At 36.8% G+C, this 15689-nt stretch overlaps 1 protein-coding gene across 3 annotated transcripts in view; it reads right to left on the reverse strand.

The window, feature by feature from the left end:
• Positions 1–2830: 2830 nt before the first annotated feature.
• LOC120473806 (phospholipid phosphatase-related protein type 5) overlaps positions 2831–15689 on the reverse strand; it is a 156891-nt gene continuing 144032 nt past the window's right edge. For 2 of the 3 annotated variants that reach the window (XM_089133800.1, XM_039663837.2), the window contains 5 exons: positions 11332–11452; positions 9278–9528; positions 7685–7861; positions 6510–6649; positions 2831–3493 (listed from right to left, as the gene is read on the reverse strand). In XM_089133800.1, the coding sequence (XP_088989926.1) occupies positions 3382–3493; positions 6510–6649; positions 7685–7861; positions 9278–9528; positions 11332–11452 (801 nt within the window). In that variant the 3' untranslated portion in view covers positions 2831–3381. The remainder of the gene's footprint in view (positions 3494–6509; positions 6650–7684; positions 7862–9277; positions 9529–11331; positions 11453–15689) is intronic. The other variant, XM_039663839.2, reaches the window with a different exon arrangement.

A 15689-nucleotide genomic window follows, 5' to 3' on the forward strand; every position in this document is an offset into this window, starting at 1 on the left:
ACATGACCTCACACCAGATAAGCAGACAGCATTCGAGATTTCTAAACTCTGCTCGTGTTTGAACATTGCTCGGCTGTGTTCTGCTTCATATAAAATGTGGCATCTGTAATCTTATCCATGGTATGAACACAATAAGCGTACGTATAGGGTGTGTTACTTGAGGTGATAATGAAGTGAAAAAGGTGGCTGATCTAACCATGGTATGTCTCAGCTATTCTCAGCTATGATGCAGTTTACTGTCGTTTTTACTCCCAGAGGGAGAAAGAGGGCATACTGAGCAGATGACATGACACGACACAGCAATGTGACATGCTATACTGCATACATATACACTCACCGGCCACTTTATTAGGTACACCAGTTCAACTGCTTATTAATGCAAATATCTAATAAGCCAATCATATGGCAGAAACTTAATGCATTTATAGACTTTAAATATGGCAGGGTTGTTGGCGCCAGGCCGGCTGGTCTAATGAGATTTTTACATACAGCCATCTCTAGGGTTTCCAGAGAAAATATCCAGAGAGTGTCAGATCTGTGAGATAAAATACCTTGTTGAAGCCAAAGGTCAGAGGGGAATGGACAGACTGGTTTGAGCTGACAGAAAGACATTAATAAATCAATGGCTCAGGCTGCTGGTGGTGTAATGGTGTGTAAATATTTTCTTGGGACACTTTGGGCCCCTATAATTGAGCATTGTTTAAATGCCACGGCCTACTCTAGTATCGTTGCTGACCATATCCATCCCTTTCTGACCACGGTGTGCCCATCTTCTGATGGCTATACTTCCAGCAGGATAACACACCATGACACAAAGCTCAAATCATCTCAAACTGGTTTCTTGAATATGACAGTGAGTTCACTATACTAATGGCCTCCACAGTCACCAGATCTCAATCCAATAGACTATAGAGCACTTTTGGGATGTGGTGGAACTGGAGATTCGCATCAGCCGACAAATCTGCAGCAACTCTGAGTTGCTACAACATGTCAACATGAACCAAACTCTCTGAGGAATGTTTCCTGCACCTTGTTGAATATATGTCATGAAGAATTTAGGCAGTTTTGAAGGCAAAAGGGGGTCCAACCTGATACCGAGGTCTATATAATAAAGTAGGAGATGTGTGTGTGTGTGTGTGTGTGTGTGTGTGTGTGTATGTGTGTGTATATATATAAGCATATAAGCAAGGAAGTGACAGTAAAAATGTATGTCTAATTTCTATTTCAAATCATTTTCAATAATTTACTCACCCTCATGTTGTTCCAAACCTGTATGAACCTCTTCCTTCTGCTGAACACAAAAAAATATATATATATTTTTTTAAAAATACTATGGAAGTGGATCCATCAACTGTTTGGTTACCTACATTTGTGCTCTGCTCTCCTCTAGTTCTTCATGGACGAAGTAGCGGTTCTTGACGAAGCAGTCAGTGTAGCTTGCAGCGCCCTCTGATGGTGAAGAGAATCACTACACGACTGCTCTAGTCAGCACAAACGCTTTGGGAATTCCTTTCTTTTTTTTTCTTTTTTTTTTTTGTTTGCAGGGTACTCTAAGCCTTTCTTTCAAAGTCATAGTTCTGTAAGTGGTTAAAAGACACGGTGAGTGATACTTTAATTATTGAGTGATGTAATCAACAATGTGTTCAACAGTTGAAAAAAAAAAAAACACTTCTGAGTGATCGGCTCATGACTATTCGTTGGTCTGTGTGTGTGTGTGTGTGTGTGTGTGTGTGTGTGTGTGTGTGTGTGTGTGTGTGTGTGTGTGTGTGTGTGTGTGTGTGTGTTTTTTTAACTGGAAGACCTTCTGAACATATATAAGCATGGCATTTTTAGAAAGGAGCCTTTAGAAAGATAAAAAGGGAAAATCAATAAATTCGGAATAATTTATTGCCATTTTGTGAATAATATGTAAGTAGTAATCATAAAGCAACTGTATGAGTATTTTAAAATGGAATATATTGTAATAATAATTACTTCATTGTTTGGAATCTGGATTATATGTATCAGTTTCTATAACATCACTGCCAGGGGGCAATCTGTAATTAAAAGTTCAAGCCATTTGCTTTTCATTAAATGTTTAATTAACAGTCAGTTGATCTGTTTCGCAAGAATCATCTGTCTTCATATTGAACATTTTTTTTTTTATTATTAAAAAATGAAAGGGTAGCTATACCTGAACAGTCACATTCAAGCACCATGTTACATACAGAGGTTGATCTCACTTTCTTCAGTGGACATACTATGTAGAAAAATGCTGGCTTACAAAATAGCCAATCACATCAATAGACAAAATGTCCGATAACAAGCTTAACAGAATATTTCCCTCTGTTCAGTTTCACAATGTCAGTTTTCACAATCTCTCTCTCAGAAAAAAAAGAAAAAATTCACAAATGTGTTTCACATGAATCTCTTGAACATCAGTAAATTCTAAACTAAAGACTAATGTTGTTCAATGATAACATAGCAATTTGTATGTAAAATGCAAAAAATGATGTGAAAAATACAATTATTTACAAAAATGATATAATCTTATGGTGAGACACGGACAGTCGGCAGATGTAGCCCATTAACCTTAGGATGAAACCTGAGGTAATTCCTTAGTCTCTGTATTTTTGGTTCCGGATTATATCACTAAATTGACTTAACACATTTCCAAGGGAAAAACATTCACATTTTGTACAATGTAAGATATGAAACATTTGCTACATCCTGTACATATTGTCTCCTTTACATCCCATCTTACTGGTACTTAAATATATTATAGTCTTGAAAACTGTCTCTGTACAACTATAGTTTGACTCATATGACCCTATTTCTGAATAATATTGGATACTTAACCGAAATACTTAGCCATAAAAATAGTGCTAATAATCTATTTATTATCTTTCAAATACATTTACTAGTAGATTGCTACATCCTACCAATCTATATTTCCAAAAATAGAATTGTTTGTTTCCACTTTTCACTCTTAAATATCAGTAAAAGTTCAATGTTTAAATCGTCAATTTCACAGTTGGTATTCAGTTTCTGTATGGCTGTCAGATGAGAAAATCTTTTTAGAATGTACATAAAATGTTCACATGTCAACATCTGCCATTAATATTGGTAATAATCTGAAAATTACAGATGGATGGTTATTATCAGTTCAAACACTTTCCTTTAAAAAAAAAAAAACACTCAAAAGACAAGAGACGGAAACCAAAAGGATTCAGATAAACATAATTAAAAAAAACAAAAAAAAAAACGATTTTCCCGATTGAAATGTGTGGATATTGCTGTGATATTGTCTCTGGGAGTTCAGGATCCTCTAGACCTGAGTGGAGTATGATCTTATGAGAGAGGGTCTAGGGCGGGCGCAGGTGGAATATTCTGAAGGCATGTCTAGACTGCGCTGGAGATGGAGCGACGTGAGTGGATCAGGACATCGGGAGGGGCGGGGGCCAGGTATGGCTGATGGTCATGTGATGCCTGTGTATAAAACCCCTGGAACCTGCTGAGCATAGAAAAACAAAGCGTTTTTGAAGAGTGTGAGAGGGAGAAAACAGGGTTGAGGTAACGTTTAACCACTGAAGGATGCTTAGAGTCTGCACAACACATGGATCTACCTGTAAAACTTCAAATAATAACCGAGTCCCAAATAGACGCCCGTCTCTTTTGCATGCCTGGTGTGGCTGCAGGTTTGGGTACATAAAGACCGGTGTCAAACAGAGGCCTGGTTGTATTGAATCTTCTAAAACCCATCAGATCGAAAGTAATAATATTTAGTAAAATTAATAATAATAGTAAAAGTTTGGAAGTCCAGTAGCACCTCATTGCAGTACACAAGATCCAGGGGGTGGAGTTGGATCCAGATCTTGGTATCAGCACTTGATGATGACAACAGTGATGATGATGTTGGTGTGGCAGAAGGGAGTGATAAAGTGAAAAAAATGTATTCTTTTCCCTTCATCCTTGAACTTCATTATTTGAAGACCATAGGCTGGCATTATGGAAATTTGGAACAAACCTACATAGATATGTTATGGAACTGGGACCGGTGTTCTGACGATTCATGCTACCCATCGAGATTTGCTACTTACCGGTTATGCGCATGTGCAGACTCACAGTTTTTTATTTTTTTTATTTTTTTTATTTACAAAAGGTACATTTTCCTGTTATATATAATTTCCCTTTAAAAAATGCTTACTACCATATGAATATTTGTACGGTCAGCCAGCTGAAAAAGAATAACTGAAAGTTTCAGTTACTATGAGGAAAGGTGTACTTTGACAAGTCAAAGATGAATGTTTTATGATAATTTTTACTTTTCATACCGTTTTAAAAATAAAAACAGTAGTCTACAGTATACAGTAGCTACTCATAACTTAGAATTGTATTATAATTGTATTTCATACGACTTTAATCGGCATTCTGTGATCAATTCGCGCTACGGTAGCAAAAATCGACAGAACACCGGAATTGCTGACGCCTCGTTTTGGCAGTTCAGAACCTGCCTTTTTAGGAGACACTCGTCCACTTTGATTTTTAAAGTGCCCTATACTGTTTTTTTTTTATTATTTTATAATGTTTCCTGGGTTGCCCTTATAATGTTAGTATGTTTTTTAGATCAAAAATAGTCATAATTTAGAAATAAAAGGCATTTTTCCTAGCCTGATTTTAGCCTCTGCTTTGAACACTCTGTTTGAAGGGGCGTGTCTGCTGTGTGTAACCGGCCTCTGCTGTGATTGGCTGACATGCTTGCATATGAAATAGCTATGTATGACATGTGAAACTCTCTTGAATAATTTTACTACAGCTATTATAGGTTTTTACTATTACAGCTATTGAGATTAACGAATCGTGAGATGTTTTTGAAGTATTTAGATCTATTCCCATCACATAAAGTGTTGCTGTGATTGAGCAAGCAAAGGACAGTGAGTGTGTCGATCGCGAGAATGAAGATCTGTGTGCAAATCTTTGCAAACGATGATGTAAATACAGTTAACGTTAGAGCTTAGTTGTGCAGAGTAACGTGCGTCATTGAATTCATAACGAGTTTGGCAAGTGTCCTGATAAACTCGCGCTGTGATTGTTCTTTGATCGCTTTCTTTCTGTATATAATTCACAATTTAAAGAAGATTTTTTTTTCATCCTACTAAAATAAACGATGTAAAGTTGATTTTTAATCACTGGCCTGACTTACTGATACGATTTTAAAGTGAAAGATTACCTGTCTGAACTTGAACAACAACACATCAGCTCGATCCGAGGCCAGCTCTTGGCAAGTTGAGGAAACAAGTCGTCGGTGAAATGGTTGAAAATTTCCAGAGAAAATAAAATGAATCCATTGTTTCTTCAGAGGCTCGGACGAAGGAACTAAAATATACTTTTGTATTCGTGTGTAGATCCGAACACTGATCAACTGCCATGCTTCGACTGCGCAGCTCCGTCTCGTCTGTCACTGAACATGTGGCATTATGCAAATATTTTGGGTCATACATATTAATGATCCCGACTTTTACGACAGAGTCGGTGGAGATTCGCCCGTTTTTCAGGGGTATTTTTCAAAAACGAGATTTAAGTAAGAAGGAGAAAACAATGATGTTTGAGACTCACTGTATGTCATGTCCTAACACAGTCTCATCCCAAAAAGTCATATAACTGACGTTTTGGGACATATTTTGACCATACGTCAATATCCGCCTTTTTAGGGGCCCCTTAAACGTCGGTAGATGGCGATCCCGGGCCGTCATACAACTGACGCTTTACCTTTAACATCAGTTAGGTGACGGGTTAGGTTTAGGGTTAGGTTTAGGTATGGGGTAGAGTTAGGATCCCATAACCTCATCTACCGACGTTTAAGGGGGCCCTAAAAAGGCGAATATTGACGTATGGTCAAAAGACGTCCCAAAACGTCAGTTATATGACGTCTTGGGATGAGACCGGGTTGCATGTCCATGTACTGAACTCTTGTTATTTAACTATGCCAACATAAATTCAATTTCACAGTATAGGGCACCATTAAAACTGTGCAGATGACTCAGCTATTTCACACTGCATGAACGGTAATATTCGAAAAAGCACAATAGGGGCACTTTATTCACTCTCAAGTTCTTTTCCAGCTTTATCAGTTACCCTCAACAATCACCGATCACTGTTCGAGTGAGAGAAAACACTCTAACAAAAGTGTTGCATTCAGCTTCGATGGTCGCTCTTCACTTTCCACACATGAGAATGGATAGGTTGAACTTGAACTGTTTGAACTTGCGTTCGCATTCCAAAACCAGCACTGTTGGGTTACTGATTACGAATGATTATTAACCCAAATAGGGTCAAATCAACCCGGCTGCTTTACACAACCAGTGTTGGATCCAATTACTCATGGCTATTTTAAAACCACAAGTATGTGGATAGCAGACCTGATTCAGTAGAAGAATGGGGACATTATTATACAGTACAGTAAGCAGTCCCCTCCCAATCCTGGTGCCCAATGCACCCTCCCATCACCCCTTACCTGAAGGCCACTTAACTTTTCGAGTGGACTCTCAACGCAGGGCATGGCCACCATGGGCATGTTGAGCGAGGGCTCCAGGCGCTGAGGGTGCACAGGGGGCGGTAAGGGGGGCAGATAAATCTGGGTCTGCTTGAAGTTATTGATCACACATGAGACCTAGAGGTGAACCAAGAGGGGAGGTTAATAATGGCAACAAAAATGTGCAAGGTGTATGACAATGTAGGATTAAGGCTTTATACCCAGAGCATGTTCAGCCTTGGCATGGTTGTGATTGTACTAAGAGGATGAAGGATGCAGTCTAAAGCCAGTGGATTAGCTGCAGACTTGATAAACATCTGAGTACTAGTATTAGCTGTTAAACAGTTTCACCCTCTGGCATGGTGTGAGACTTTAGACGTATTCCAATTCACATATTATTCATCCTAAATAGTTTGCAAGGATAAGTGAAATTTAGATAGTTGAAAATAGTATAATTTCAGGGTGGATTTTTTGCAATCTTTTTTGTTAACTAATATTGTTAGTACTAATATTGTTGTTAAAGTGGTAATGTTTGCGATGAATTTACAAATGTACAAATCATGCATGTAACAAGGGTGCCGTTTATGATGCAAATTCTAGCTATTCATTGATGTTGTAAACATGCAATGTAGTACAATGACTTACTATCTTTATGCATGCTAATGATTACAGTAAGGTAAGATTGTTTAATGTCTCTTACACTCACCAAGGCTGTATTTATTGGATAAAAAAAAGAGTAACAGTAATATTGTGAAATATTATCACAATTTAAAATAACTGTTTTCTATTTTAAAACGTTTAAAAGAATGTAATTTATTCCTGTGATGGCGAAGCTATATTTTTAGCATTAGTCTTCAGTGTCACATGATCCTTCAGAATCATTATAATATGCTGATTTGCTGCTCAAGAAACATTTCAATTATTATCAATATTGTGCTGCTTAAACTTGCACAAAAAAATTCAATATTCTTTGCTCAATAGAAAGAACAGTATTGATTTGAAATATAAATCTTTTGTAACATCATAAATGTTACTGTCACTTTTGATCAATTAATGAATCTTTAAAAATATATCTTACTGACCCCAAACTTTTGAATGATGGCGTATACATTTTTGAATGGGGATGAATTATTTAACGGAAGAACACATTGAGCAGGGTTGTCCGATCCTCACCAGAAAAGCAGCGATAGCTCCTCCAGTGAGATATCCAGCGAGAACATCAGACCAGTGGTTGCGGTACTCAGCTACACGCACGATGCCCACCAGAACAGCCAATGACACGAGAGTCAGACAGAGAGTGGGTTTGGTCAGCCTTGTGCCTTTAGTCTTCCATATCAGAGTTACATACATCTGCAGAAAACGCAAAAATACACAATGCATTGCATTAACACACATATTTCACGGCAATTCACTCAGCTCTATACAAAACAATGTAACATGCAATATGCAAAATTGTAGGGTTCAAAATACTCTTGTCAAATCATTTGAAACTAAACTCTGCCCATTATATCACTTTTTTGTGTTAGATGTGTTTTAACTTTTATTAAACTCTGCCTGAAGCCAACGGCAGCATCTCAGAGTCTTCTCTTCAGTGTTGCAGGAGTTTATTGTGTGCTGCTCAAACTATGACTCTGATGTACTCCTCCTCTTGATGTCTGTTCACTTTTCTCTGGTTACTTTGAATAGTCTATTGAATAGACGTCATCCCTTAAAAGATTTGCACACTAATAGGGCTAATAGGTTTCTAGAGAAAATTGTTTGTTTTGGCTCTTTGTAAACTCAAAATTTGACTTGAAATTTGAAAGTATACACCAAATTTCAAGAAATACAGTGTACTCTATACTTCAGTAAAGTGCGAAAGACACTACACCACTGCTGTCTCTACACTTCATTAAAGCTGTATAATCGTTCTCAAGTGTGCTAATAATAGGGAAAAGATCTTGAGTACTAAATCAACACAATGATGATTATTTCTTAAGGATTATATAACAGAAAGTTTCCTTAGTACACTGGATTAATGGCTTCTGAAAATGGGGCAATCACAACATAGCACAATTCATTTTAAAGTATCTAAATATAGAAAACAGTTATTTCAAACAGTGATAATCATTTATACTGTAATATCACTGCTTTGTACTGTATATTGATTAATTCAATGCTAAATTGGTCAATAGAATATGAATTTCTTTCAAAAACATAAAACTGTCTTAAGAAATTATACTTTAGTTTCGGTTTTGGCATCACAGCAAAACATTTCATTTGAAAATTATCTAAAAATATAAGACAGTTATTTTAAACATTACAGATTATATACTATATTTCATTTTTTTTTTAATGGAATAATTAAATGCTACATTGGTGAACAGAATTATGAATTCCTTTCAAAACCCCCAAATTCTTAAGAAATTATATTGTAAACAGGAGTTTGCCATCACAACACAAAAATGTCATTTTAAAAATATCTAAAAATATAAAACAGTTATTTTAAACATTTGTATCAACTATATTATATTTTTTTATTTTGTAGTTTGATTAATTAAACGCTGAAGTTGGTTAATAGAATTATGAATTTCTTTCAAAAACATAAATTGTCTGAAGGAATTAAATTATCAATTGAGTTTAGCTTTCAAGGCAAAAAAACAAAACTGTAATATATGTACAGTATATATATATATATATATATATATATATATATCAGCACTAATGAAGGACAGACAAGGATGACAGTGATTTCTACATGCTGTGTCATGTGTGATGTATACTCACCACCGTATAGACAGCGGAGTACATACTCAGTGCTGCGTCCTTCGAGGGGAATGATTTGCGGGCAGAGATGATGAGGTACGGGTTCCCAGTGCAAGCTCTCCGCTCGGTGATGTACTGCAGTGCTGAATGGCAGCCCAGTGCGGTGTAGTTTGGCCGACATGTAGACAGGAAGTGAGGTGTCTGGTTTCCTGTCACTACCTGCCCTGCATTGGCAAAGATGGTGGTGGTAAAGAGGCCAAAAGAATACACACCTGAGAACAAGAAGAAGATGCAAAAAGTAACATTTCATCAACCACTTAATAATTATAAGATGATTTTAATATACTGGCCATTTAGAGTAGTTTGATACACACTATATAAAATAAAATATACACTCACCTAAAGGTTGTTAAATTTCTCATTAATGCAATTATCTAATTAACCAATCAAATGGCAGTTGCTTCAACGCATTTAGGGGAGTGGTCCTGGTGAAGACAATCTCCTGAACTCCAAACTGAATGTTAGAATGGGAAAGAAAGGTGATTTACTCAGACGGGCCGGTCTGAGTATTTCACAATCTGCTCAGTTATTGGGATTTAGCGCACAACCATTTCTAGGGTTTACAAAGAATGGTGTGAAAAGGGAAAAACATCCAGTATGCGGCAGTCCTGTGGGTTAAAATGCCTTGTCGATGCTAGAGGTCAGAGGAGAATGAGCCGACTGATTCAAGCTGATAGAAGAGCAACTTTGACTGAAATAACCACTCGTTACAACAGCGGTATGCAGCAAAGCATTTGTGAAGCCACAACACACAAAACCTTGAGGCGGATGGGCTACAACAGCAGAAGACCCCACCGGGTACCACTCATCTCCACTACAAATAAGAAAAAGAGGCTACAATTTGCAAGAGCTCACCAAAACTGGACAGTTGAAGACTGGAAAAATGTTGCCTGGTCTGATGAGTCAGTTCAGATGGTAGAGTCCGAATTTGGCGTAAACAGAAAGAGAACATGGATCTATCATGCCTTGTTACCACTGTGCAGGCTGCTGGTGGTGGTGTAATGGTGTGGGGGATGTTTTCTTGGCCCACTTTAGGCCCCTTAGTGCCAATTGGGCATCGTTTAAATGCCACGGCCTACCTGAGCATTGTTTCTGACCATGTCCATCCCTTTATGGCCACCATGTGCCCATCCTCTGATGGCTACTTCCAGCAGGATAATGCACCATGTCACAAAGCTCGAATGATTTCAAATTGCTTTCTTGAACATGACAATGAGTTCACTGTACTAAAATGGCCCCCACAGTCACCAGATCTCAACCCAATAGAGCATCTTTGGGATGTGGTGGAACGGGAGCTTCGTGCCCTTGATGTGCATCCCACAAATCTCCATCAACTGCAAGATGCTATCCTATCAATATGGGCCAACATTTCTAAAGAATGCTTTCAGCACCTTGTTGAATCAATGCCACGTAGAATTAAAGCAGTTCTGAAGGCGAAAGGGGGTCAAACACATTATTAGTATGGTGTTCCTAATAATCCTTTAGGTGAGTGTCTATTTCAAATAAATGCTGTTCTTTTAACGTTCTATTCATCAAAGAATCCTAAACAAAATGTATCACTGTTCCAAACAACAATATTAAGCAGCAAAACTATTTTCCACATTGATAATAATCAAAAATGTTTCTTGAGTATCAAATCAGCATATTAGAATGATTTCTGAAAGATCGTGTGACACTGAAGATTGGAGTAATGATGCTGAAAATTCAGAGGAATAAATTACATTTCAAATAGATTACACTCTAAAAAATGCTGGGTTGTTTTAACCCAACTTTGGGTCAAATATGGACTAACCCAGCCGTTGGGTTAAATTTTTACATTACATTTTTAACCCAACATTTCGGGTTTGTCCATATTTGACCCAAAATTGGGTTAAAACAACCCAGCATTTTTTAGAGTGTAGAATAGAAAAATAATCAAAATGCCAGAAAATAAGTTGTAACATGGCAGGAAAAGTTTGATTTTTTATGTTTGAATAAGAACTCAAGAAGCAAAGAAAACTGGAGGCATTGCTTACCAAGGAAGCGTACGATGCGTCTCAGCAGTGGGTTGAAAAAGCAGCAGTCCGCTGCTATAATGGTCTTCTCCTGTGTGGCCTCAGGTTTAGTGAAGAAGGATGCGAGCTCCCCCATCAGTATCTGCAGGAGACAGACGTGGGAATGAGATTTCTCAGGTGCATAAAGCTTACCGAGAACAGCGCTTAGGGGGAACCACTATATTTATTTTCCTTAAACTGATTAAAATGATTGCCAAATGTACAAGGCAACATTTGTCACTGTCAAGATAGCTCGTGTTCCAGTTCCAGAATTTACACGAAATTCATGAGGATGATAGAATCTCATTTTCAATCCCATGAATGTATAAATGCTAAATGCAGGCTATATATATCATGTTCAATGTGCCGTAATGAGACTGCATTCATAAAACATGAATCCTCACAGATTGGAAAGCAACACTACATGCTGACAAATAAAAGTGTCCATGATAAAGAAAATATTTTTTATTTATGTTAGTGTTATATGGTTTTGCAAATCTTGAATTTTCAGTTTTGAAACCCATTTACTAGAAGGGTTTAGTTTTAGAAAATATTGTACAGTTTTGAAACATTTAAAGTATATTTCAAGTATTTGTAAAAATATCATAAATAATATTTTCTGTTGTGTTTTTTTTTCTGCATGCGATTTTTTTGGTCATGCCACATGACTTTGATTTGGCAGAGAAACTTGTTTTACATATTAATAAGCAGTTTCTAACATTTCTAAGAAATAATTATTACTTTTGGCTTTTTTTCTTCACTATGATATCTGGACAGAATCACTTTACTTTATGCTCCCACCACCACCACCATAAAAAAATAGCTAAATTACTTTCAATTCATAAAATTAATAACATGCTCATCATATATGCAGTGTTTGTATTGCATTTTCAGTAATTGCACTCAATGAAAAACAAATTATATCAATACCAAGAAACATATACAAGCAGAAAATACTTTTAAAAAGACACAGTTTGCCATGATGTTTGGTGTCTGAGTTAGTTGAACTTGTGATAAAGTTTGGTTGCCTCAAAAAGCAGATATCGGGTGCTAGACATCACACCGAGACTCATTTTTAAGTGTTACTGAACCCAAAGTCTTTTAACTATTTGACCTTCATAGACGTGAAGATCCAGGTCAGCGTGTTGTAAAAGTGGTGCTTGTTTGCATTGTTGTGCTAAAACATCTCTTATCCGCAGTCTAATGCTTAATTTTCACCAATGCCACTCCAACCCTCTCACAGAGGGAAAATGGATATTATTCAGGGACATAAAAGCCTGAATTTCAGAGTGACCTTCAAATTTTTAGTGATGTTCTATGAATGATATTTCGTGTGGCATATTGTGGCATTTTGAGGGCTCTTGTGTTGCGGTTTAACAAAAAAGGGTGAAAATAGACAGACAGAGGAAGAGAAAGCGAGAGAAAAAAAGAGAGAATGAATATTTCACTAGAACATCCTTGATATATCTGAGTGCACTGATGCCGCAGTGTTGAAGCAGCAGTGATATGGCAGCCATTATGCTTTCAAATCCTTAACACACATCATGATTATAACACATCTGCTCTGAAGAGTTTCAAAACTCGGGGAAAACTGACACACACACAGATAAATAAAACATTTGGAGTTCAATGAATGCCTCCGTGTCAAACATTAAAGGAGCTCAAAGCACTCTTAGGGTAGAGTTCAGATTCGTGGTAACATTACGGTTGTTTTATATTGTGGTTACTTCTCTGTTATCCTTCCGTAAAATAAAGCTGGGTAAAAAATGTATTCAAAATGAATAAACGGTTCAGTCATTTAAAACAATTGTTAATTCTGTAAATAGAATAATAATTCTGTTATCATTTGTTCATCCTCACACATCAACAAAGTCTTTGTAAGAATGTTGAGCAGTTGTGCTTGGAGTCAATTGTTTTATTTGTGATAAACGAGACAAATTGTAAAGATTTTGGCCAGGCTGGCCAAATACATTATGAATAATAATAAAAAAAAAAATGCAGAGAAAAAAAATTAAAGATAATGCAAAAATGAGAGAACCAACAAATTAGTAAAAACGGATTTTGTTGTAGTCAGTGTATGCTTTTTTTCTGTGAGCTTTTTGTTGTTCTATGCAGTTTTTTGCATAAAACAAAACCTGTAGCTTTAGTTTGCCTTTTTTTGGCAAATAATTTTCTCAGGTAAATAACCTTAAGTTAAGTGTTTTGTTCTTCCCTTATGGTCTGTTGCTGCAACCCGATCACACTAAATGTGTCTTTATAGCACGACTTTATAACACAATATTGTTGTGTAATTTATGCGCTAAAGTGAGTTTTTACGTGCATAGGATATGCATGGGTTGATTAGGGTACGTTTAGTAGTGGTGTGGGGTGCATGTGTATTATACGTTTGGGTAGAATTAGTGGTGTGGGGTGCATGTGTATTACACGCAAATGAACTACATCATGCACATAAAAACTAATTTTCGTGTGTAAATTACACGACAATACACAATGTGTGTTATGGAGACGCATTTATGTGACCAATTATGACTTCGGAAGACTTAATATAGCATCACAACCTTTATGGTACTTCAATGGAGATTTTCAGTACACTGTAAAAAATAATCCTGTAAAAAAAACGGTAAATTACTGGCAGCTGTGGTTCCCAGCATCATGCAGTAAAAATATGGTGTGTTACCATTTTTAAAATTAACAGCTAAATACCGTTTTGTCAGCTACAGTGTTATGCTGTTAAAATACAGTGTGTATAACTGTAAATTAACAGCATTTAGCTGTAGCTGACAAACGGTATTTAGCTGTTAATTTTAAAAACGCTAACACACCATATTTTTACGGTATGATGCTGGCAACCACAGCTGCCAGTAGTTTACCGTTTTTTTTTTACAGGATTATTTTTTTACAGAGTAAATACCTTTAACATTAAGAGGATTAAAAATGTTATCATGTTTTTATGATCAAAATTGCAAAGTTAGGTTGATTTGACTTAAACCTATAAAGTTGGCATGAAATGAATATTCATTCACCCTTTCTATTTGATGAATGTTTGACAAAATGTATCCTTGCATATGTTTCATTTGAATAATATGTCATAATGACCTTCTGGTGAAAAAGACTTGTCTTCATCATTTAGTCCGCTTCAACCCTGCAAGCTCACATTCATCTGCCTCCACTTTTGAGTTCATCGCCCATATCTCAAAATCAAATCCTTTGCATTTACGATAATCAATTTCAATCGGATGTAGTACATCATTTAAAGGGATGCTCCACTTTTAGGCCCATTTTACAACTCCTCCTGAGTTAAACAATTGAGTTTCACCATTTTCAAATGCATTCAGACGATTTTCTGATATTTAGAAGAATATCAGTAACTGATATTCTTCTAAATATCAGAAAATCGGCTGAATGCATTTGAAAATGGTGAAACTCAATTGTTTAACTCAGGAGGAGTTGTAAAATAAGCCTATTTCCAAAAAAAAAAAAAAAGAAAAAGTGGAGCATCCCTTTAATACGGAAGAAATTATCTGTTGGTATTTCCTCTTCATCATGTCTCCTTTTGTGTCAAATGGGTTTGGAACGACAAAACTTTCATGTTTGTGTGAATGATTTTTTGTTTGAACTGCAAGCAGCAGCAGTATTTTACAGTGACATTGTCAGTGGGATTTTGCCGTGGTTTGCTGCATTTGGCTGTTGTTGGCATATTACAAGAACTAAACTGATAAACCAGCAAGACGTTCTCAGTGCTCAGTACTAGCAACAAACCCCAATGGCAATATTCTTGATGCTCACTAAACAGATGAAAGATGTAGCTGTCAGTGTCCTTTCGTATAAATTAAGACACAAGGTTTAACTTGTAGAAGCCGTAGCTGGAGAGGACAACAAACACGGTCTTTAGAGCGGATTAATGGAAGCAGTTGAAGTGAAGTGCTTACATGTTTAATTGATGAAACAGCTCTGCTGACTCTGAAGACTTTGAGGGAAAGACAGAAAGAGGGGACAAGGAGTGAAAAACAGATCGATAAACCACCGAAAGAAACAGATTGGTAAACCACAAAGAGAGGGAGAAATAAAAAAGGAAAGAGAGATGGTAGCTGAAGTGGCAGGCCTGTCTGTTTCCTAAGTAAGTCATGTGGACATCGTCGACACAGACGTTGGCAGCTGGGAATGCTATCAAATCCAAAGCTTCTAGCAGAAAAGTACCAAGCGATGCACTTAGCGATGTTGAAAACACTCTAATGTCTACAGAAGGTGTCAGACTGCCGGTCAAAAAATAAACTATAAACACCACAGAATGCCGAATGATCCGAACGTTCTGGCAAGGGCAAAGGATAATATGTACATAC

This window comes from Pimephales promelas, chromosome 8 (genome assembly GCF_988280905.1).
Source record: "Pimephales promelas chromosome 8, fPimPro1.hap1.1, whole genome shotgun sequence".
Classification (NCBI taxonomy): domain Eukaryota; kingdom Metazoa; phylum Chordata; class Actinopteri; order Cypriniformes; family Leuciscidae; genus Pimephales; species Pimephales promelas.